Source organism: Calonectris borealis, chromosome 3, assembly GCF_964195595.1.
Source record: "Calonectris borealis chromosome 3, bCalBor7.hap1.2, whole genome shotgun sequence".
Lineage (NCBI taxonomy): Eukaryota > Metazoa > Chordata > Aves > Procellariiformes > Procellariidae > Calonectris > Calonectris borealis.
In genome coordinates, this window is record NC_134314.1 from 71,786,241 (window position 1) to 71,811,876 (window position 25,636).

At 40.0% G+C, this 25,636-nt stretch overlaps 1 protein-coding gene across 2 annotated transcripts; it reads right to left on the bottom strand.

Moving 5' to 3' along the window:
- Positions 1-1,954: 1,954 nt before the first annotated feature.
- On the bottom strand, positions 1,955-24,551 carry MYCT1 (MYC target 1). Of its 2 annotated transcripts, none has more exons than XM_075146135.1 (2): positions 24,302-24,551; positions 1,955-2,886 (listed from the first exon to the last, which is right to left on the bottom strand). In XM_075146135.1, exons 1-2 carry the CDS (start codon positions 24,549-24,551, stop codon positions 2,354-2,356), a joined length of 783 nt encoding a protein of 260 aa, XP_075002236.1. In that variant the 3' UTR covers positions 1,955-2,353. The 2 variants fall into 2 exon arrangements, with proteins under 2 accessions (XP_075002236.1, XP_075002237.1); XM_075146136.1 differs by having other exon boundaries at positions 1,955-2,881; positions 24,302-24,433.
- Positions 24,552-25,636: the final 1,085 nt, after the last annotated feature.

Below are 25,636 nucleotides of genomic sequence, written 5' to 3' on the forward strand. Positions count from 1 at the left end.
AATCCAGGGGACATAAAAAAATGTTTTGATATCCAGTGCAGATTTCAGGAGGAAAAAAGTACAGTACATTTAAGCTTCCCTTTCTACATTGTTTAGTAAATATAGTGTAATACAAGTATTAATATGCTGTGGAAAGTTCTACTGCAATGTAATGTGTATTTACAATCCAGGAGTAAAAATTTACTCATCTAAAACAATTTCACTCTCAAGGAACAAGCAGTTTTGGCCAGCTGGGTACACACTGTAGGCCAAGTTGTTTCTTCAAACAGTCCACCAAACTCAATAAGCAAAGCGAGCAGGCTTGAATTCTGCTTTTCGTAGGCACGTTACAGTAGGTGGTATCACCTATTCTAGAGCTAGGACACTGTGAACGCACTTGTGCATGCAATGAAGTTCACCAGACTGAATAAGACTCTAAATGAAAAAAATATTATTAATGAATGAAATAACACAACTTTCTTTCTCCGGAAGACTATTGTTTTAAGTCCGTAGCCTGCGACCAGCCAAATGTAGTTTTACAGTCTTATCAGCAAGTCCTCGGTGTACTAGAACCCATAGTGTTTGCAGTGAAATGCTCTGTAAACTCTGTAAATGGTTGTTCTTCTAGCAATGACATATATCTCTCCAGAAGGGAAAATGTTGCACACTAAAAATAAAACAATGAAAGCCAGTCAGTAAATACATGCAAAAGAATTTGCCTTTACGATAAGGAATACTTGTGTTTTACAGTAACGCTTGTAAGCTCAGTGTTTGTGGTAATATTTGCAAATGGGATGGTAGTGGGCTGGGAGATTGCAGTTCAGAGATCAATACCAGTGCTTCCTGAGGGATGCTGAGCTCGGCAAAGGGATGCATGCTGCCAGTCTCCAAAAGCCTGGAAAGTAAGATGTTAAGCATTTTGCCCATTCTCAAAAGCTGCTGAATCTTTGTCCCTCCCAGAAGACAGATGAGGACTTGTTCTTTCTACAGAAGCATAGGACCAGCCCCCTCAGGATCAGGAGTCCTGCGGCTGCTAGTTGCCCAGCCCTTTTAGGAGCAGACTTATTTGTAAGTGAGGAGTAGGATTGCTCCTCTACTTGTGGAAATTCTTTACCCTTTATTTGAACATGAAATATTTAACAGGAAACTGATACAATAAGACTTAAATCAGGCCCCATTTGTCTGTGCTATTTCCAAATACTGGACTTCCCTCATGTCAGTGCAGTTAGTCTCTACTAAGCCGGGGGTTAGCTTGACATGATACACATATGAGAGTCAAGAATATATGTTAACCTCAACTAAATATTCCATCTTTATCTTCATATTCCAACTAACTGTACAATCCCAGTATTCAGCCATAGATGTCTAAAATCTTGCTTTAGTGAAAGACAAGATTTCAGTGAATAATTTGCCAGGAAGAATTAAACGTTGGTACAATTTGAGAAAAACAATTTGAAATAAGGAAATGAGTAATCCCATAGCAAAACAGAAAACTTAATTAAAAAAATACTTGCCATTCATGCTGCTTATTTGATAACCAGAACTAGAACAATGAAACATGAGGAGTTCTGCTCCCATACAGCTTTACTGGGTATTAAAAGGTGACTACCTGTTCTGCTGGCTGCAGACAGAAAATTCTTTATAATTTTTACCATGCATTTAGTATGTTGTTTGAAACTTCTCTCTGTGTGAAGCTTCATATACTTCAACATTTTCCCCACACTGTGGGGAATTTTATACAAGCAGCCCTAACATGGAGTCTTTTAAGATCCTCTACAATCAGCAGAACAGGATGCCCATGACCACAGCCAGGACTGTGACATTAAATCCTCTACAAGGTCTGTGTCTAAGGTTCCTCAGACAGAAGCTGTTCTATGGTCATAGGAAGGAGCTCAGTAATGGGAGATGTTCTCTGAAAATTTAACAGCCTTGGGAAAACACGTAAAACCAGACCGTCTTTTTTTTTTTAAAAAAAAAAGAAACAGAATAGTGAAATTTGCAGAAATGTGTATATCAGTAATCCCTAACATGATCTGTTTCTTCAAGAAATCATCTGGTTTTCATGTGGCAGCACTTTCTTTCGTCTAAAGTAAAGATGGTTACAATTAAAGATACAATTAAAGATACAACACTATAAATATGCAAGCTTATGGCAGAGCAGCAAATTAGAGCCAGCAGTGCAAAGACAAGTGATCCCTTGGGCAGTGGGATATTGCGCTCTAAGAAATCGCCGCTACCCGCCTCTTGGCAATGTATGTCCCCTCCGCAACGGCAGCCGTAGACTTCTCAGAGATCTTCATCATGCATAGAAAATTGTTGAGATGATTGAGGTTCCTCCTAAAATGCATGTGCATATTTGCAGTAAGGACCTAGCTCAGGAATCTGGGAAAGCTTTTATGATGGTTTCATAGGCGGGAGGCGGGGTTTGTGTGGAGTGGCAGATGCGGAGGCTGTTGTTAGACCAGTGGAATTCAGGTCGACTTAAGCTGTTGGTGGTGCTTCCCACAAGGGTTGTGGTGGTATTTGTGGGAGTGAGGGTGATCAGCTGACTGTTCGTCTCCACAGGGAGGGGAGGACACTGCAGGAAAGGGTGGAAGGTGGATGCGCGGAAGCTTGACTTCCTGGGGAAAGAGTTGGCTTGCTCCAAGGAGGCTTGCCGCTGGAAGGTGAGGCTGGCCAGGCTGAGGTTGCTCCGACGTTCACAGCTGCTGTTGCGGTAAAATCCAGTCCTGCCGGTAGTGTGGCCATGGGAGGAGGGTCTGGAGCGACGGCTGAAGGCTGAGGAGCTCCCCTGGGAAATGTGGGCGCTAGCTCTGCGACGGGACAAGCAGGTGAACAATGCCCAGATGATCCCTCCAATCACCAGTCCAACCAGCATGGACACTGTGAAGGCTATTGTTATCTGCTCTGAAATAGAGCAAAAATACACAGCAAAGTTATTTCATGAACTCTGAAGGATTTTCCTGCCAGAAAATGAATTGCAGATGGCAGCCTCCTTAAAAGATGAACAAACGCTAAGGTTTTTGTATGTAATACACGAACTTTACAACACAAACACAGAAGTTCAGATTGCTCTCATTATATGGTGTTTTTTCTTTAATTTGCATGATTCAACAACATCCAGAAAGTAGCTTGCATTTAATACCAGTTTCTGTACCAATGCAAGGGAAAAGTCTTTAGTCTCTCCCAGAATCAGCCACCCACCAGATCCAAGGTGTGTTATAAAACTGCTAAGCATTTGCTTCTGTGGGCAACATGAGGTGTGAATTTATGCAAACTTGTCATTCTGTTTATGGATGTTTATGTTCTATGTGTATGTGTTTGCAAACTCACCTATTACAACAGTGATGTAGCTTCTGCCATGTTCTTAACGGAGTAAGCCTTGTATTAATTACAGCATGAGAACATGTCCCAGCCTTTTACTGCTGAGTGACAGATACTTTAAATCCTCATAGTAATTAATGTAAACTACCATATCCTAAATGATTATGGTCAGAGATAACCATTAGTAATACTAAGTCTCTTGAATATTTCCCATCCCCAATGCCCAATTTAAAGATGCATTAATCTGCCATTAGGAAAAGTAGATTTCTAGCTCTTTTATAAATGCTTTCAAGAATTAAGAGATCTGAAAACAAAAAAGAGCATGGCTAGGATTGTTTTCTCCCCCACAGGGTTTCACAGTGTGGAGGAATAAGATTTTTTCATTGTATATTTCTAAGAAAAGGACAGTTACTTCAGAAAGCTTCACTTTTGCAACGGAGCACCAGCTTTACTGCTGTTCTAAAAAGTTCGGAGATACATTTGTAATCCTAGATAAGGCCTGAAATTAACGCAAAACCTCTAATAAATCCCCTCAAAATTCAAGAAGGGATTGGATCTCAAACAAGAAGGAACACTAGGTTGACTACTGGTGGAGCAAAGAGGGAATAATTGACTAAGAGCCATGGGACAGCTTGAAACATGTTTATTCTGTCTGTGCTGTGTTACCATGTTTGTGAAGCATTTCTGTTAAAAAGGAAATTGTATTCATTAGATAGAGAAAGGTGAGTAACTTCTACAGCGTACAGAAGCGCAGGCCAGCTAACGCTGTGCCTGGCTGATCACCATAACTCCAGGACTGGGATGCAGACATTAGAGCCTAAAAAGGGCAAGATGAGACTAGGTTCAAAATTTTCTTGCAAGGTAACAGCTGCTAAAATTCAGTTTCCCCTGAATTTATGGTGCTGCACAAATAGTCATTTCCAGAACCCAGAATAATGGCACCAAGTCCGAGCTGTGGGAATTAGCCAAAGCAGGGTGCTGGAGAGGCAAAGAGAGCGAGTGGCCCGAGGGCCGGCTATGGAGAGCAGCCAGCACACAGCAGAGGGAGAGGAGAGGTGCCAGGCATGGCCAGTCGGACCGGCTTGCAGGCAGAGACACCCCAGTATGCACCAACAGATACCTTTGCTTAAGTCAGGCCTCTCTGTCTAGCAAGACTTAAACTTAGGGCAGGTCACTGCAGAAGTGGGAGAGGAAACATTTGCTTTCCTTCCAGCAGGGGAGATGTAAATGATTATTGGTATAATTGCACTTGAAGAATTAGTTATTATTACCTTCCTTATCTACCTTCTTACTTTTCTCCCTTCAGTGAAAAATTGTTAGCTATGTGATTCATACTTGCAGTTGGGGAAAATTAGCTCCTTGAGCACCAGAAAGTTGAGCATAAAATTTTCGCAGGTTTCTGGGTGGGGACTCCAAGCAGCATTAAATTTGAACCCAGACTTTGCTGCTGCCCATCAAACCCTGTCAGAGGGGCAGTATATTCACCCTACATGCCTTTGCAGGTGTGGTTCTACACCAACATTATCATGAATTACCGACATCACTATGAATATCCTACCCAAGTTTATTCACCTTACGTTTTTCAGGATAGACTTGAAGTTCCATGAGGCCCAGAAAATTTAAGCTCTAATTAAGCCACTGATATTTTGAATGGCTATACAATCCTACTGTTGCTTGCTTGCAACTTCAGCTTTCTGATTGACTATCCTTTTCAAATGGGAAAATAAAGACTGGAGAGGATAAAGCATGGGATATTGTTGCAGAGCACTGCTCCCTTCTGGGAGTGCTTTGTTGTCCTTTTGTTCAGAGGCGGACTAGACTTGACCCTAAAATTTAATTTTTCTTTAAGCCCTCATTTTTACAACTAAGAAACTCTTGACTGGGCACGCTGAAGTCAAAGGGTGATCGCCTGCTCTGCTTTTTGCAAGAACCCACAGGCAGCATCCTGTGCTGCAACTCCTGGCTGCAGATCAGAGCTCCATCATCATAAGCAGCCTTCTGACAAACTCATCGTGATTCTGGCCTTTATAAAACATCTTCAGAGACACAGCAGGCCTTACTGTGTCCCTTTTGGTCAGGAATAGCCTATTATGCCATTTTAATGGATTTAATACATTCTGTTACTGCAAGTTCCTACTCATACTCCCGAAGGTGGGAATGGAGAGCCAGGACTTGGCCACCTCCAGTTGAGTAAATCCCAGGGAGTGTCCTAAAGACAGCACTTCCCAAGCACTATAGCTGCATTCTAAGTTCCCCTACTGCTGTCCCTGCGTGGCTATGGGAATCTGGAGCAAGAACTGATCCTTTCTTAGGCTGATTTCTCTTGCACCTCGGCTGGAATGCTAGTTATGTTATTATATTTTGAGGCTGCCAAGGGATCCCCCAGGCGCAGGGCTCTGTGCTGCCACCTGATATCCCTGCTCCTGTTTGGGCTCTCAGCTCCAGCAGGGAGGAGGAGAAGGGGATCTCTGTGGGGCTCGAGTGTAAGCAGAAGCACGACAAGCCGCACAAGCATACCTGGCTCTGGGGTTGCCATGCATCATGGTGAGGATTGTCCCTGCATCCCTCTAGCCATAACTTTTGCCACCTGCACAATCAAATCAGCATTTCACACTGTTAAAAGCAGGTGAGGGAATTGACAAAAGTATCGAGTGCAGCTTTTCAGTCCTTCCCACGTGCTGTTCCCCTGTGCTGGAGGTAGAGCACAAACAATTATCCCTTTGGATAATGTCTTCATTTTCTTTAACTTATTTGATTCTTTTATTTTTCTACCTCTATATATGAATGTAAAAATAGAAAGTCAAATTATTCCCTGGGGAAACTCAGCTGGGTTTACACTGACTATTGCAGTTACCATCTAGTACCCCAAATGTTCTCATTTCAATTTGGACCTACATTTAATCCTTCTGGTTCTTATTATAGAAATATCACTAGACCCATTGGTTACAGACATTTTATTCTTTATATTCCCAGACTCTCCCTGACTTCAGTGGGAACTGTGGGTCACGCTAATAGGCCTAACTTGCTTTTTGTTGACTCCCTACAGAGGATGAATTTCACTGAAATGTAATTCAGTTCTAAAAACTTACATTGAAGAATTGCAAATCTATGCCCATTGATTTCCTCTTTAGAACGTCCAGCGATCACAGCCCTGAGGTACATTGGAGAAAATACTACCAAACAGAGAAAAAGATCAAAGGCGGAGTGGGACTTGCTGCACCTGGGATTTTGAGGGGAAGAGCTGGTTTTCACAAGAGTTGTTTTCCTCTTCCTTAATCAGTGCAGTGCCAGGGCAGAACTAGCCTCTCAGGAGAGTCAGAGCAATACTGACACAAAGTGTCTCCCAAGGAGCCATTATAATATATTATTCCTGAGAGCTGTGCCTGTCATTCTGTCCTCTGCTTTTAAGGAAAAAAAAAATTGGGGGATAAAATAGGGATGCTGACATTAACAATAATTCCCCAGGTGCTGGTCCCCTAAATATGTTTTGATCTGTATGTTTCTCAGGCTGCTCACACTGCCTGCTTTATTTGATTATGCCACAACTGGAAAGATTTGGTACCCCATCTCAGTCAATTTTCTCCACTCTCACCTCTAACACCAGCTGAGGTGAAAGACAAAGTTTTTTTTCAACAATGCAGGACTGACTTTGAGGTACAAAGCCAGAAATAAAAAGATATAAGGAAAGAAAGCAACTGAATATCTTAGCTACTTTACCTTTCTTACCTATGGTACTTCCAATATGTCCATGCCAAAAAGGTTGGAGGTTCAGAACCCACAGTAACACCCATGACTTCTGGATGTTACCCCCAGATCTGAATACCAAGCCAGCACGTGTCTGTCAGCCCAACATCTATCCAGATCAAGCAATTCCTTCTGCAGTCTCTCTATTCCCTCCTCTCCAATTTCTGCGTGTAGTGTTAAGCAAATGCAGTGCTACAGGTTTGTACAGGGGATTATTGCCTCTGCTATGCAAAGCTTTTTCTTGGTTGTTGCAGCTTTCTTTGAGGCTTTTATAACTTTCCATGAACTGTATATATGAAGTGTTAGTATATATCCTATCCAGTCGATAGCCTCTAGCAAGTCCTTAACACTCTATAGAATCCACACAGGAGAAATTTGGACATGTGACTAGTAAAGATGATAGACTGGCTGATAAGGTGGCTGATAGACTGGCTGATAACTTCCTAGTTATGGCCCTGAAACAAGTTCTTCCCGTCCAGCCTGGACATCAGTAGCAAGGCCAACCAAAGGGGGCTCATACCAACCTGCAAGTATTCTGAGAAGTGGACTACATTCTCTCCTTCATCACCTTGAGGTATACTTCACAAAAAATTAGCGACACAGTCCCTACCTAGATTTGTCAGTCCCTGGATCAACCAAACCCTTCATAAAATAAATTTGCTTTTTGTGATGGAGGATCCTGCCTCTGTCATGGAGCTTAGCAGGATCCTTGCAGACATACTCAGGTCAATCTCTTATTTCTGCAAGGCTTTCATTTTCTTTTCATGTGCATGGACCACATCAGATAGCAAGACATCCCTTTGAATGAAAAACACATTTGCATTAAGGATTCATTTGAATTTCACTCTGGATTTTGTTCCACTAGAATGTAAGAGTTTTCCTAAGGAATCTCCCTCTTGCCCTCAGCTCTGGCTGCGACGGGCTGGAACAGCATTTTGCTCCCTGAACTCAGGAAATCCTTAGGACTTGCATCTTTCCTCTAGCCTTATGAGAAATTCCCCAAAGTGTAAAGTTAAGGTGGGCACAAGACCTTCCTTGCCCCATGCTCACAAATATATACATTTGTAAATTCTTCAGCTGGCCAAGTATATGAAGGGATAGTAGTACCTTTCAAAATCATCTAAGTAGCAGCTTCAATGAGAGCACCTCAGAGCAAGAACCAGGGCGGGGCTGGGGAAGAGGGGACAAAGTACTGAATACAAAGGAAAGAGAAATGAAGAAGTATCTTTTAGTCAGGCTGTGCACACATGACTTGAATTTGAACTGCATCTTTGCTGATAATAGCTAATAAAGCTAATAAAGAGCCAGTTACCTTTCCAAGCATCTGTTCTGCTCATGCTATTGCTAAGCACAAGGAGGCAGAAAACACCCATAGGGTGAGGTGATACCTACATATTTGATGTGATTTCTAGTGGGTGACTTTCAAATATTACAATCGTCTTTATGTTTTGGAGCTGTTTATTTTTTGTCATTGCTTTATTAAAAGAGAAATAATTAAGTAGATTTTTCTTAAAGTTATTAGAAGTGATAAGGTGTCTTGTCAGTAAAGAAGGGCATTGTTCATCATTCAAGCTCAGCTTGCTATAGAGTTGTTTTACTCATATTATGTTAGAGCAACATTCTGTTCATTTACTTCAGCAACTGAGAGTAATTTTCCCATTTTTCTTTTCTTCCACCTGCCCAAAACTAGTATGAAGCATTGCACATTTGACATGCAAACTTTATTCCATGTGGGCTGCAGCAAGCTTGTATGCAGAACGTACAAGCTCATTGATTTCAGCTGTATTAGCAATGAGAAGTATCAGAACATACCACCATGTTGTATAGTGGAAAAGAGCTATTTCCATCCAAATTTTAGAATTGTAAATTTATTTCCATTTTAATTCTTTCCTTCTCACATTTTTGTGAGCTCTCTTTCCTTTATGCCATGTCATATGCCAGTGACTCAAAACTTGTCCAAGCAATAAGCATTCCTCCCCCTACAATGCACACACGCTTGCGCACACACGCATTGCCTTGTCCCAAAGCTGAAAAGCCTTGACAACTGGTAGAGGGTTTGATCTCAGACATGGAGAAATCCAGCTCAGCCTCCGTCTCACCCTATATTTTTTCCCAAAATGAAAGCTCAGTGACAAAAGCTGGTATAAAAACTGTACAAACCAGTATGAGAATTCATACCTGCACATTGCACAGCTTAGTGTAGAGCACCAGCTAGTGTATTAAAGCATGAATTGCATTTACAAATGACAAATCTAGTAACCTGACTAGTAAAAATGGTTCAGATACAGGAGTCTCAGTGTCTCAGGTTTCAAGTGAGGTTCAGGTAAGTCATCAGCAGATATTCATAACACAGCTTCATTTGTGCAAAACCAGACAGGAGCAGCCAGGGTCCATCAAAGTTTGAACAAACTTATAGCATCTTCCTACAGCTATAGCAAATGTACATCTCTAAGCCGGACAGGCTGCAGCTACTCCTCCTCACCCATCCCAGGCAGCAAGTTTGGAAAGGAATAATACCCTGGGCCCAGAGAGCCACCACTTTTTCCCACCACGGAAGGTTGGAAGTAATTTGAACTGCTTGAAATTTTATGCCAGTTCTACCAACTCCAAGAAAACTTAGTTTAAAGCTGGGGCTGGTACTAGTAGCCAAATCCTGTGCTGCTGTTGTCACACTGAGTTCAAAAAAGCAATTTCTCTGTATCTGACAAGTGTTGACATTACTATCTTCCAGATTTTTGTCACTAATTGCATTAGCAAAACAGCCTCTCATTAATCATTTGTAGGCAGTCCATGATTCAGTTGGGTGGGCGAATCAGTTGCTGTGTAATATCAACCAGCTGTGATCTTAGTCATGCCAAAGTTTAAGAAAGGTCACACAAGACTCTTGTGGAAAGAGTGAGAGTGACAGGCTACAGCACAAGGTGGTTCAGGTAGTTGTGATATCCAGAAAACAAACAGACGAGGATGGTGGCATCTGGAAAAGAGAATCTGTGGAAAAAAAAGGTGAAAGAAAAGCAGACTGTGCAGGACATGAGAACTAATAAACAAAATAAGTAAAATAGTTAGGCTGTCAGAAATGGCAGTGCTCTGCATTCAGACACAGCTGGCTAGAAGGATGTTTTATTTGGCCTGTGCTAGTGCGAGATTCTTTTCTGCAGCAACAGAGAGTAATTCTCCCACTTCACCGAATAACTAAACAGTTGTTTTTATGTCCACTGCAGATGAAATAAAAAGTACTGGGTTTAAAGTAGAGCAAAGGAAATTTAAAAATGTGTTTCTATCTTTGAGGACAGGTAAGAACTAGAATAGATAGTCCAGGTAGGTGGTGCATCTAGCGCCATTAAAGATTTTAAAAACCAATATCCGTCAAGAGTTGTTGTAATATAGAAGAAGGTAGAACAGATGACAGCTCAAGGTCCATACTGACGTTATTTTGTGCAGTTTCTAAGACTTTCTTCGATCAGGTAAGCAAATAGGCTCTGGAAACATCTGAAAAATTATTAAGTAAATGACAAGGAAAAAAAAATGCAGTCTGTGCCCTTGGATTAATTCTCTCTTTGAAATGCAGAGGGGATGGCTGTTATTAGAGGGTTAACTTCACAAACGAGCAATTTACCTAGGAACAAGATTGCCCTCTGCTGGAAATTTATGCTGAAAAGCTAAACAATACATAAACCACCTTAATTCTAGTAAAATAGAGTGTCAGAAAAAGCTAACAAGAAACATTCCAATGAAAGATTACAGAGACGTTAACAGTACCTCAAAACTCAGAAAAACTCTGAATTACATTGTCATAAACACTTAGGACTAGCATTTTGCAGAGGCTTTGAAAGTAAGATAGACTGAGGCACAACAAAAGTGTTCAGAAGCTTAGTGAAGTAAAGCTTGTGCAGTTTTGTGGCTTTGTGCAAATATCTGTGCTGATGGAGAAGCATGAGGCCAAGTCTGTTCTTAAGTTCATATTTCTTGCCATCCACAGTGATGTTCAGAATGATCTCCATGCACCAGAGTACATTTGCTTTGTTTACAAATACCATAATTCGTTGTGATAAAAAGCCAGAAGAGTGGAATATGCCATCTCAATATCCCACAAACCAACTCAGAGTTAATGATGTTCCCTTGATATTATTGGCAGTTGATTTTTACTGGAATGATAAATAAAGAGTAATTGTAATAATCAGAAGGAAACATCTAAGACAGAAATGTCAGCATGTTTAATTTAATGCCTTTGGCATAACTATATAAAACAAAGCAAAGATTCCTTTATGCGGACAGAGATAGAAACTTTGTTACTGTGTGGTTTCATTATGATTCCTAATGCATTACAAAGACAGTAATATAATTTTGATCTTTTCCGCATGTGCAGCAAACAATCCTCTGGCAAGGCATTGTTACCAACCTCACAAAACCAGAGCATAGGCCTAAGCTATATGGCCTCTGCATGAACCTAAATCAAACAGTAAATAACAATTTGCCACAATGCAATATGGCATTATAGTTATTACTTAATTGATAAGATTATTTTACAGAGTCTGAGAATAAAATCATTTCCTATATGAACAGAGCATGAGTGACTGGAGTGAAATCTTAAAATTAAGTAGGATTTCCTAAAATTCTTAAAATTCAGGAGGAAATACCGAAGTATGTATGCTACATTTAAGAAAACAGGAGATATCCAGGGTTAGAACAAAGCACAAGTTTTTCAGGTTGCTAGGAAGACTGTAGGGTAAGGAATACATTGAAATCATCCTCAGTCCCATGACAGCAATTCTGTTGTCTGTGGTCTGAGAAGAGCCTGCCTGATCCAAACGCAGCTTCAGGTGGAGCTTGTCCTTACTGTGAGAACTCACAAAAGGCCAAGAAGTATTTATACTGAAAGTCCAAGTTTTATCAGAATATAAAGTAGAATATTTTAAAAGAAAGAAAACTCAGAGTGACAAGGCACACTCTGAGTACCTTGAGATACTAGGTATACTAGAAATAAAGTATTTCAGCCTGCCCGGTACATCCTGTAAACAGTGGTTCTCAATGCAGTGCTTTTTGGAAGTGCTGCAACCTCTGCACGTTTGCCTCTGGGTCTCAAGTGTCTCTTTCCATCACCCGAGAGGCCTTGTTTCTGCTCCTTGCTCTTAGCTGTGCAATCTCTCTCCCTCTCCTCCTACAACCTGCTCAGCTGCTTCCCAGGAGAGGAGCAATCTCCCCTTCCCAGTTCCATCCCTCTTACTCTCCATTTTAAATGTACATCATATATTAACATAGACAAAATGAATGAAACGGATACGTACAACATCATAGTGCCTTGGCAGAAGTGGAAGGAAATCTACTGGGGCCCAAAATTGTAAAGTTTCTCAGAAACAGTCTCTTCTCACTCAAAAACATACTGCCTTTGAAATACTGCCACAGAGTATTCTGCTGACAAGTCTAACTTGTGTATTGCTTGTTCAAAAATAGCCATCAATGAAAATAGTGTTTAATGTTCTATTTATAGTCCTATTATTTTTTGAGAGTGCTAAAACTAGGGCCTTCTTCGGGTAAAAATTACGAAAGTTGTACTAAAGTTGAAGAATAGGAGGGAGAGGAGCTGTTTGTGAACTTAACTGAATACTGATCTAAAGTATCCAATAAACAAGTATTCAAGGAGCAGGAAGAGGGATCTGTATTTAAATCAGTTTTTCCTACTTTTTTCACAGCAGTAATACCTAAGCTACATCCAGTAATGCAGAAAATCTCCTGCTACATTTATCTTCCTCAGGGAACAGGTATAACCGTGAACATTTTGAGAATACAGAAGTATTCTGTATATGTGGTAGTACTGTACTCTTCAATTAGTCATCTGCAGTTCAGAAATTTGAGCTTTCTTTCTCCCAGTACTTCCTGTGTGACCATCAATCAGCTTCAGAGATTTCTCTTGTACCAAATATGTCTCTGAATATCTATTTCGGTGTGGGCTAGGAGACCTAATTGAGCAGTACTCACAAGAATCTGTGCAACCACAAGCTGATAAATGCTGGTATAATTTCTAAGTGAGATGATTACTGATCCGGAGTATTAGTCAACCCTTGATGACCCAGAACAGATGATCCAGGCTGGAGACCCAGTGGGAAGTGGGACATTGGTGCTTGCCCCACACGAACCAGTGGTGTCTGGGAGGCTGTGTTTGCACCAGACTGGTCCAGGTCCTACTTGCCTAGAGACTCCTGCACTTCTCAATCAGCAGAGCCATCAATGGTCTCCTTCTTCATTTATACTCTGCCTGCGTAACTTATGCACCTTCCACAGAAGCCATGTGTCTGCTTGGTTGGCTCATCCTTCCATTACCCTGGATAACTGAGACATGGCATCAATATAACATAATTTTTAAAGCAAAGGGTTTAAAATTCACAGATGTCAGTTAAACGGTCAAATATGCCATAAGTGTGTGTTAACATGCTGGATTGTGAATTCAAATGTCTGAAACAGGGAAATAATTTTCTTCTGCAAATAAGATGCCAGAGAAGCAAGGCAGAGGCATGTGTCAGAGCCCAAAGATGGTTTTGCATTGCATTGAACCAACTGTTTTTTTCTCCTCCAGTTATTTTGCTGAAAATTTCCTAGACATTATTTCATAACAGTGCTGTACATATTTGTATTGTTGATGGAGTTTTAGTCAAGGTTATTTAACAGATAAATCTTAAGTTACTGTTGTCCCATTTTCAATACATGACAGTCAAACTCAAATAAGTCTCTTTTCCATCTCCTCCTCTGTAGAAGGGGAATAAATTATGTTAGGAGAATAGTTTAGGATTGCTTGGTGCAAACTTAACTACTCTACAGGAGGTTTCAAAATCTGAATAAGTACCTTTTATTAAGTTTGTATAGGAAGTGAAGATTCTACCTTGAAAAACAGGAAAAAATGAAGTTGTCTGTAGTAACTGTTATTGATAGTCTTTCCTGATTTTCTTTTTTTTCCCAGACAAAAGGATAGGGTTATGAAATGAAGATAATCTTACAAAGACAAAAGGGTCAGTCTTGAATCTTGATTTTACTTCGTGCTCTTCGTTTGTGATTGTGGACATCTCATTCCATCTCCATGCTTCGGATTAATCTTCTGTATATATCTTTGCTCACAAAGATTTTTGATTCCTGGTTAAATGAATTACAATGGTAAAATGGGAAGTTGTGTGTAAATACAGAGCATTTTCCTTCAACAGGTTCTACAAGAAGAACTGAGGCAGAACCATTGCACCCACAATGTGGTGAGACTCTCATCTGAATATGAATCCTGCTAGGCTCTAGCAGTAGAGCATGCAGCTACAGGGGATTTGTCTTGGGGAGAAAGCATAGCACTAAGCTCCTTTTATTATGTGACACATTGACATGCCAACACATTTGCTGGTGTGGTGCTTGGAAGAAGAAATATACTTCATTTCCTAAAGACGAGATTTCTGTATTTGGTGGATAAATAAAGAATGATGCTTCTGGCAGCTCATGTGACAATGAGCAGCACCACATACTCACTCAATACAGTAGGTGTAATTGCCAAAATGTGTATGCGCTGTGTGTTTGATTAATATTTAAATAATAATCTGAAGAAACTTTGCCTCTTCCTTCTACTACCTCAGATCTGTGTCCTTCCTGCCAAAGATGGTTAAGCATTTGATAAATCAATGGCTGTGGGAAAGCACGAAAGAAGCAGTAATTAGGATGCAACAAAACACAGCCTGAGGATGACAGACTCACTTTAAAAGAATAATTTATACACAAGGAAGAAATCGTGCTCTGAATAGACAGCATGCAAGAATAAGACTGGTCTCTTCATGGCATAGTTTGTTGCTTTCATCCAACTACAGTAATACTCTTTTCTTTGGGCTTGCCAGAATAAAGGCAAGGAAAAAAATAGGTCCCTCATTAATATCTACTTTTATCTCTCTGACAGGCCTGCACATAAGATCTTGGAATGGATTTACATATTATCTTCCTAAATGTAAGGTCTGACTATTGATATAATCCCCTTTGCTTCAGTAATGGAAGTGATAACTTTCACGTGCTTGTCAAATCTTTTACTGAACTGATAGCAAAATAAGCATAATCATATTAAATTTGGAATAGTTTGATCATTCTGCCCCTTGAGAACACAGTATATGATTTATCTTATAAACTTTTATGTAGGGTTTATACAAAACAGTAGTACTCTAGTAGTTGATACAAAATGGTACCTCCAGAAGCTAGCTGGAAAGTAAAACACAGCATAAGGCTAAGACACAGTTCTGTCTCCTGGAGAAATCGGTGTGGGCAGAGTATGTTTAGATTTGACATATGACCTTGACTCCTGTGCCTGATGGAGCACAGAGGAAGTGCTGGCTTCCCACAATAGTTTAGCACCAGCATAAGTAGAAGGTGCAGCGCAGCGTCTCTTGCCTGGTTGCTTCAGGCTCTCTGTAGCAATATTGGAAGACAATGAAGCACCCAGACACAGCTGCCCCAGCAAGCAGTACTGCCACAAGCATAAGAAATCCAACTGAAAAGCTGCATACAAATCAGCCCTCCAACACAGCTGAGGGGGAACAGAGACATGGGATATCCTGAAGCTGAGAGGGGGAAGACGAGCAATGTTTTCCCTTTTAATCACATCACAAGTCACAGATTTATTTCTCGAGGTCTTCAGAGGAGGAGCCAGAGACCGTGAGTGTTACAGAGGAATGGAATTCGCTGCTGTCATGTTGTCACTGAAGGGCTGATGTTCAAACACAGCTGCTGCCATTGCTAATGCCTCACCATCATATGTTATCTTTAATCTTCCTTAAACCCACACCCTTTTTGCCATTTCTCTCAGTATTAGCACTATTTATTTGAAAGCTGTGTCCTGTTTGAGTCACTGGCCCAGGCTGCTCTGCTGCTGCCTTGTGACACATCCCAAGTCAGCTCACACTGTGGTCAGGGGAGCTGGAAACAGGAAGATCTGGTGACCTTGACCTGGTAGATAGGACAATAACTCTTCCTTGTAGAGATCTTAACAGGTTCAGGCGGAGGAAAGGTGGTATGTATGGGTCTCCATTGCCCCAGCAGTCCTCTAACTACCATGATCATTATCAAAATTATGTGGAATACTTAAATCAGCTTCTGACCACTTGAGCACTTGAGAAGTGATTTAGTTATGTGACATTTTCTACATCTCTGTCACAGGATTTTCATGTGGATCAGTATCTCGTCTGAAGGGGAAAAAAAGAGATTGCCATTAGTCAGGGGAAATCTCTGTTGCTCCAGAAGCCATGCGGCAAAAGTTACTCTGATGCTGCTGGGCCTGGGAGGATGCACAACCCTACAGCCCTCTCCAAGAGGTGAAAAAAAAGTCTGTCTCAGTTCCTATATAGATGATGCTGAGTTTTACTCGTGTTGCCATTATTTGTTTTTGTCTGTGTACTATGTTCTCAGGGTCTGTCTGAGGTCCCAGAGTGTGGCATTTGCAACAGACAAAACCAAAACTGGTTCCTGTCCTAAAAGCTCTGCTAAGCGGTATAGGATTTTCACAGTCCTGATTTCTGCAAATTCACCATACAGATACATTGCAAGTATTCTTCATCAATATGAAAAACGTTACTCATTCAAGTGAAATCTTCAGTTAAGTAATCTGGGAATATTAAATTTGTGTCATCTTGTAACATTTCACTGAGGAGCAGGAGGGAGAACTTGTAGGTACACTAGATTTAAGACTGGTAATAAGAAGGGAAACATTTCAAGGAGGTAACATCTCATTGTAAAGATCTCATTGTCTTTCACAATGTTGTTTAAAGTATCATATTTTGTATCTGTGTTGTACATCTGCTCCTCAGATAAATGTACTTAAAAAAACTCAATTGTTTACAGGAAGCATTTGCAAAACCAGAACCGACTTTCTGTCTGATTCTGTATCACATTTTACCTCATCGTCTTTCTCTTGACAACATTCCTGTGAAGCAGCACAAGAAAGTTTTCTCTATTTTTCAAATAGGGGCCTGAAACGTGGAGGAACCATCTGTCTTATCTTCCAGAAACCCAACCAAAAATCTGCCTCCCAGTATGCTTATTTCCACAAATGTCTTTTGGGGGATCCAGCCTGCTCTAAGTTCAAGTTCACCATAGGAAAATAAAACAATTCTAGTTTCTCAGTGAATTTGGGAAGAATCAATGTACTTTACTCCATGTTAGGATCCCTATCTCAGGAGTCTGAACACATTTTGAAGTTGATAAAAATTTTGTGCGGTGTTTCTTGTAGGAGGAGTGGGAGAAGGCTTTATGTCACCATTGCCTTTACTAAACACAGCTACACAGCCACTAAGCCAGGTATGCTTGCAGGTGCGTTATTTGATAGAATTGGGGAAATCTGCAGTCCCAAGGACATGGTCTGTCCATACCAGACTGGCACAAAGGGGTATAAGCATACTCTACTTCTTTCTGCACTATACCTTATATTATGCAATCCCACCATTCACACAACTAGAAATTTCTAGTGCAGACAACATTTTGCACATATTTTAGAGGAATAATGCTCTAATTAGTCCATCTGATCAGTATCTTCTGGGCTAAGAAACAGAGAAAAAGTCCTCATGCAATGAGTTCTGAGAGCTTTCTGACTAAACTAGGAAATGCATCCCTCCTTCCTATTTATTATTTTATGTGTTAGACTACTTTTATCTGGAGATAATTTTGAATTCCGTTGTCCAAATTCACATGGCACGGACATATACTAGAACCAACCAATGAGGGCATTTGGATTATATGCTGTTCAAAACAAGCTCTTTTTCTACCATCAGTAGATATGGGAATGAAAGACAAGCTGCTCTTTGTTATTAGAGGTCTTAAGGATACGGAAATGTAGCTTTGGAGATGTACAACTTTTGCTTTTTTTAAAGGCTTCAGCTTGAATAAGTAAAGGACAAAATATTAGTCAGAAGATGGAAGGTTAGGCAAGCAATAAAGAACTAGCAGGGCTCTAGAAAATCTATAATAACAAACCTGGAAGTATGAGCCATTTATTTGATTGGAAAAGATAGGTGGGGAGCTGGAAGGAGGGTTTGTTCACATACAGTTGGCTCTCATATTAACTCCATCATGATGGGGACAGAGGTCTGCTCAATGATTTGAGTTCTTTAATATCACAGACCATGAGGTAAAGCCCTGAGTTGCAAGTCCAGAGTGATGGATCAGTTTCCCTGATGAGCCAGAAGCCAGACTCTGAAATTCAAGTGTTAAGGAAACAGACTTGTTAAGGTAATGCATGATAAAGCACTCTAGGAAGTCTGAGCAAGAAAGTTGTCGCTGTAGACGTAGTCAGTGTATGCCAGGTAGGGAGATGCAGATTCAGTGTCAGGACTGCATTTTATATATATATGTCTGTGACATGGGAGAGGTATTAGTATAGGCTCCTGGCCAAAGAAATCAGATATGTTCTTTCCGATATGTTTGACTTCATCAAATCGATATGGATCATCCCTTCCTCTGATAACATTTGCTGGGACCATTCTGCTCCTTTCCCTCTCACTCACCATGTATTGATGAATTTGGCTTGCTTTTAATTTTTATTCTTATTGGGTAATTTTATCTATTTGTTATATATCGTTTTAACTAAATGCAAAAAGACAAAGAGGTTAAAGAAATTCAAAATTGACAAAGCCAGTTATCACTGGAATACAATTTTCATTTATTGTCCCAGGTAATGCTATGAATGGAGAACTGCTTACTTAGTCATCAAAAATACAGTGTGGTATTTTGGGTCATGGCAATACTGATATTTGCGCACCGAAAGGCTCTATCCTCATTTTCAGTCTCTGTTTTCTGAAGAGAACAATGTCCTACTACTTTGGATAAGCACTGGAAGAAATTACTGCCTAAAACAGTAGAGCAGGACTGCATCATGAGGTTGGAAGAAGGCATTTTGGCTCTCCCTGTCTCTGTTCCCCCATTGGGGCTGCTTTCAGCAACAGCAGCCTGTAAAGTCTGAAGTTATATGACTCCAGCAGAGTGATTTCAAAAGGAAGCAGCTCACTTTTTCACATCCCATTTCCAAACTTTTGCAGGCATCAGTGATCTAACCCAAAGACTGCAGAAAGAGATTATATCTCTTGTGACGACATTTATTCCTTGTGCTATGAGCTCCTTATGATGTGTGATATGCTATGCACTTTTAAAATCACTGGGGTTTTCCAAAACACAGACAAGTGACAAAAAAGACACCAACAGCAAGAAAAAATTCCAGCTGATGTAGTGTCTTCAGTGACCTTGCTCTATTTTGGCTGATTGTCATGAATTAAAATACCAGGAATAACATGCACACTAGGGTGAAATTTTGAAAACGGAGAAGAGGGAATGGAAGAGAAGAAGAAAAATAGCAATTCAGGAAATACATCCTTGAGGTTGATACTGCACCTGAATCCAAGGCTCTAATTTTGTCGTGTTTTCCTCCTACGTTGTTCCACTTCAACCCTGAAGGTTTTCTCTACTAAGAAAAAAATCTCCACTGGTGTAAAGCATCTATAAGTGGCTCTATGTCACACCTTCACTTCCTCCTATCTGCCAGCAAGGAATTGCATCTTCAGCTTAATGAAATCCTCTGCCCTATTAGCAATGCCCAGTCTACCAAGATAAAGGCCTTCTGAGGTACTCTCTTTCATGCTGGTCTTTTCCAGCCATCAAACTAGGAAGAGTAGTAGCTGGTAGAAGCTAACACTGCCACATCTGCTGTCAAGTGCTCCACAGCTGGCTCCAAATTGTAGCCTTTGTGTGTCCACATCTCCAGCAGGACAGCTGAGGCAGCTCCCAGAGTCTTCATGTGCTGCTGCTAAAGCTAGACTGGAAGGTTATAAAGTGTGTGAAGAGGAGCAAAGAGAAGGAGGAGAGACCACCCAGTGGATCTGCTGGAAATGCGCTGACATAGTCATCAGAGTGAAAGCCAACAGGCTTAACCTGGTCACCACACAGGTAGCCAAATGCTTCTTTTCTCACTTGCAAAAGAACTGGACTGGATTTGCTGCTGTTGCTTCTACTCTGCCATGGCTACCACCCATGAAGGATCCCAGAAAATAAATCAGGTCCCATGGCTGTCTAGGTTGGACTTTCCTGTGTTTGACAGCTGTGTTACTGTTCGTGTCAGTGCTGCCCTTCACAAGTAGTATTTCAGTTCATAAAGAGAATGATGCAAAGTCCTTAACCACCATTATTGCTCCACCACTAACATGATACCACAATGCAGTATCAGGTGTTAGAATACGCTCATTTCTAATGACCATCTTTTCCAGCAGAGTATATAGTCTGACTTCTTTCAAGCAAACAGACACATTTTAATGAGGAGACGACCAGCGGGTTGAGGGAGACACAAGGCAAAATTTGACATTATATTTAAAACCATGAGTGCGTTTATAGCTTATAAAGTCAAGTGATAATGCTTAAAGTATTAGTGCCAGGCAGTTCGCAATCTTAAAATGTTGGAAGCCAGCTGATATATGGCATCATTTCCACACACTGGACAAATAACACCCTGGATTCTGATTAAAGAAAAGAAAACTTGTCCTTAATGTTTTTAAGGTATTAAATTGTAATATTGCATTTTTAAATAGATACTTGAGTAAAACTAGACTGAAGGATAGTCTAGGGGTCTAAGTTTATGTTGATTAATATCTGCTTACACTTCTTCTTTCTGCTGCTGTCATATTGATCAAATGTACTATTTCAATTAAATTTCCTGATCTGAAAGTGTATTACTATCTGCACTGGAGAAATGGGATTGTCTTGAAGCCATTTGATTGTGTGTGGCTGAAAATGCTTTTAGGAATTACAAGAAATGCACTCCCGGTTAAAATGGAAACATCTTTGCTCCCACTGTTAACTTACAAATCAAAATGAACTCAATAAAGACTATATTAAAACAGAAAAAAATGAGATTAGTAGTTGATGGATGGGTACCAAACCCTGAATTTCTCACTCAGCTATTGCCAAACCTCCTTTTGAAACTACCAATTAAAAAAACAATCCAGATTCTCTGTCTACAGTCCCATGTGATACCAACAGTGCTGAAGTTCAGCAGAGGCTGGCTTTAAGTGCTTCTCTTCCTACCTCTGCCAAAGTACCATACTATGGATTCCCACTGCAAAGTAGGGTGACCAGAGGTTACACAGCTTCATAGAAGCTGGCACCTGAAACAGGAACGTATGTCTGCAAAGACTCTGCGCAACATCTGTAGTAGGGAACAGCTCTAGCAAAGTGAGAATTGGAATCCAAATTTTGTGCTTGTGACGCGTTACACAGAGGATATTTGCTGACAGGGCCAGAGGCTCTATCGTGAAACTCATGAATTTAAACCAGAAAAGGAGGTCAATATTCCTTTTTTTTTTTAGTAGAATTGATCTTAGGCCAGCAAAACTACTGGTTTGCTTCTTCTGTTTTACTCTGCTGCGTAACTTAGTATTTCAAAAACGCTGCAGAATTATGATGGTGAAGACTGAATTCAAAAGAAGAATTCCTGCAAGATCTGCAGCTAAACGTGTTATTGACTCCCCAGGCTGCCACTGGCTCTACATGGAGCTTGCAAAAAAGTGTGCTAATTTTTTTTTTTATATATATTATTATTTGTTAAGGTCTTTGCATGAATATATATAGAGAGAGGATTTAGACTACTTAGGCAATTCACACAGCATGACTTATATCAAGGTGTGTATATCTTGTTTTTATTTACACAGCTTTATTCATGTACACTTCCACTAACCTGGAGCACTTGTAAAAAGATTTATATGTGCTCACACATAAATAAGCAGAGGACAATTTAGTTTGTTCATTGTTTTAAAATTCTTAGAGTCACTTTTAAGATGCTATTGTGTGAAGTTACCAGTGGAAGCTGGACAGCTTTAGAAAATAGGATGCCTGTATATTTTCCAGAGTAGGCAACCAACTGTTAGACAATAGATGGTTTATAAAATTGTAAGAGATTAAAAATCATTATAAATAGTTGCTTTAACAATTTTTACAGCATTTATTTTTTTCTAACAAAGTTAGTCCCTCTCAGCAAACCTTTGCACACATGTTGAAGTTTACACTTTGGCCGAGTCCATGGGAGCTGCTGAGAAGTTATACAAGCATGGAAAAGGATCTGCATCTTGGTAATGTATTCACAATCACAGGACTACCTGGTGGGTGGCTTAGAAAACCAGTGAAACAGCCTGTAAGCCGTATCCTGAAAAATCACAGTTTCAAGTGCTGCATTCTCATTTAATAAAGAACTTCATTTTATTTATATCTACTATGTGTAGTTTTATTTTTACCTCAGAAAATACACTTCTATCATTTTAAGTGAAGTTTCCTCACAGTGAGCTCATGTCAGTCATTGTCTTCTGACACAGACTGTGCAATGTCCCTCCCTAGCCTACCACATATGACATACCTACAGGAAAGGAAGAGGAAATGCTATGAACTCTTCTAAAATCTATCAGAAAGATAAGAAAAAGCTAAGAGACATCTTCCCTTCCTCGGACCATGCAAGCTCCTCACAAAAACCCAAGCGGTGAGGTTCATCTGCTGTCAGAGCGTAAGCAAATGTCAGGTGATCTGGGCTGGGTACAGTATCAGTCCCTGGCAAGCCAGGTGGGCAAGGCTGGTGAAAGGAGATGCTGGCCCTTTCAGCAATAAGACAGCTCATGCGTGTCCTGCTCTGCGTTGTCAAATGCAGTTCTTGTTACTGAAGGACCAGGGCTTGGCGCACCTGGAGTACTTTAAATGGAACGACAGAGTAACAGCAGTACCAGCGGGGCCAGCCGCATGCAATATGCCATGGAATTTAAACATTCACTTCTTAGGTGCTTTTTTTGACTCTTCATGAAGATGGAGAACACCTTGCCCACAGTTTGAGCAGTATGGTTAATGAATCCTTAGAGTTTCATACAACTTTGTTGTTTCTTGTGTAGGTTTCCATGACAGTGAAGAAATAATTTACCTCAGAACAAAAGCAAATCTGCAGTAACAAGGGGCAGCACCTTTTACGCAAGGATTCTTAAAGTACATGTTGATGAAAGCACTTTCATTTTTGTTCTGAAAGAGCCACTTTAGAATTACATGTAGTTCCACTCTACAAAAATGATAGTTATTCTTCAGATTCCCGCAGACAACCTCCAGACAAGAGACTCTGAAACAGTAATAACAGAATTTTTTCCCCAGTTAATCTGTAAGTATTTCTCAAAGACATCTAGTGTCATTACCCTACTCTTTAGCCCAAGACACAAAAATGAAGTGAGTTGCTCATGGTCTCTCAGTAGGAAAATATATGTGTCACTGCAAGAAACCTGTGGATGGCACTCAACAGATTCTTGTTTCTTATGCTAAGGAAATGAAGGAACTTCCTTAAATCTTCTTGTATAGTTATTTTTCACTCTTTTCCCAGGGTACTTCTAAGCAACAAAAGTCCTATTTTGCTAATGCATGTTATTTTTTAGTTTTAGATAGTGCACAGATTCTTGGAGGGGTCGTTGCTCAATAGCAATAATATAATAGACAAAACCAGATCATATGATTCACTTTAATGCTAAATGCTAATGCATGTTAATGTTAAACATAGCAGAAAATAGAGCTTTTTGGAGGGAAAGGTTCTCCACAGCTGTTGCACAGAATCCTTTAGGATCAAGTCACTGAATCTAATTACCTTGAATGAATTTCGATATAACATATACTTCCACCTCACACTCCATGTGTTTCAGTTAATGAACCATTCCCAGGTTTGGGTGAAAGAAAACAGTCTTAATGGGTAATAATCAAAATATACATTGAGGAAAAAGTAAGGAAAATCTGATCATGAGACATCACAACAAATTACAAATAATTTTTCATTCTGGAGGCGTAAGAATTTATTCCAAAGGTTGCAACATGTTTAGTTTTGCTATCTCTTTTTCCTCAGAAGATGAAACAGATCATATCTGCCGTGTAGGTACATCCATTAAATGGTTGAGAATGTCTGCCTGATCTGAAACATGCTGAAGTCAATAGACACCTCTTCAACTGACTTCAGTAATGAACTTTGTCAAACAATCAATTCTGTCCTGGCAGTTCCTACTGTCTTGATTAGTTTAAAAACATGATAAAACTTTGTCAAAGAAACATTTGGAAAACAATCTTTTGCACTGCAAGAAATACAAAATCTATTCATTACTTTTTGCTTCCAAAATGAGGCTTGAAAGTATCTAGATGTATTTTTTAAGGCAATCGCCAGCAAATCTCAGCATCTACTTTAATGATATTCTAGAAGAAGAAAAAAAATCCTTACCCCAAAACTTTGGTGGCCATGTGATTGGAGAGTAAGTACTGTTTCTATCCATAACATCCAAATAACAAATATAGAACGGTATGTCCACAGAGGAGCAGTGTGTTTCTGGACGTTTGAGATCTAGCAGTAGAAGCAATGCTTTTGTGCTGTCAGGGAACCGTGTTTTTCGCCCAAAAGGAAATGGATGTATCACGTTTCCTGCCTGTGGACTCGAATTAGCAAGTGCTCGCCTTATCTTGGTACACCACATGGTTCCTGAGACGGGGAAATAGTTTCCTTCTCGTCATTTCCTCTGCCAGAGCAAACTGACTCAGAACAACGCCAAATCTCCTCCTCTGAAACTTTTTGAACCCCAAAATGTCCAGAGATAGACAGATAGTTAAAATTCCTTTCTCTTTCCTTTAATGATTTTCTGTGTTGAAGACCTTCCTTAAATGTTCAAAAGCACTTGTATTCGGTGGGAATTTTCAGTAAGGATGAAATGTGTCAAGAGGCTTTTAATAAACAGCATTTCATTAATATATTTATTTAGGGTATGAGGATTGCTAAGTATTCGCCATTGTTCCTCGGCTAGTTTGAGGAACTAGCTGGGCCTGACAGTGTAACTGTAAGCATTAATATTTTAATGAGTGTACTTCAAATTTCCTTTGCCAATTCTTTTCCTTTCCACACCCCATTCTAAAGTATGAGTTCCCTGAAACACAAACAGGCTTTGAGCTAATTGTTTGGACAGTTTTAATACAATGCAGTGTTATTTCCCTGTTGGAGTTTGTAGGTGCTGCTGCTAAATATAATAAATACCAATAATAACAGCCCTACAAAAGAAAATAGCCAAGATATTTAATGACACAGACCCAGAATTAATGGAGAATGTATGGAGATCAATATAATATATGATTTTGTATGTATGTGATAAATTCTGTAGGACCCAATTTGAACTATTTTCCTCTTAAATATTTTGCAGATAATGGATGCCCATAAACATTCTGCTGTGAATGTCAAACCTCTGCTCTCTGAAGAGTTGGATGAGGTTTTGTTTTGCCCATTGTTAAAAAAAACAGAATCAGCTACATCCATTTTTCACAATTAATATCAGGAATCCCCAAAATGTAGGAAAATTCCAATCTTAAGATTTGGATCGGGCATAATTTTAATGTTGAATCTTTTTTGGTTTTTTTTTTGTTTGGCACTTTTTTACATGAAACAGATTTTAAAAAATACTAAGTAAACATAGTCTGATGGTTAATGGAAAACTGACGGCTTTCAAAGCTGGTGCTTAAAATGACATATCCAAATTCAGGTTAAGACCTGAATGAAAAAGATCTGATTTTCAGA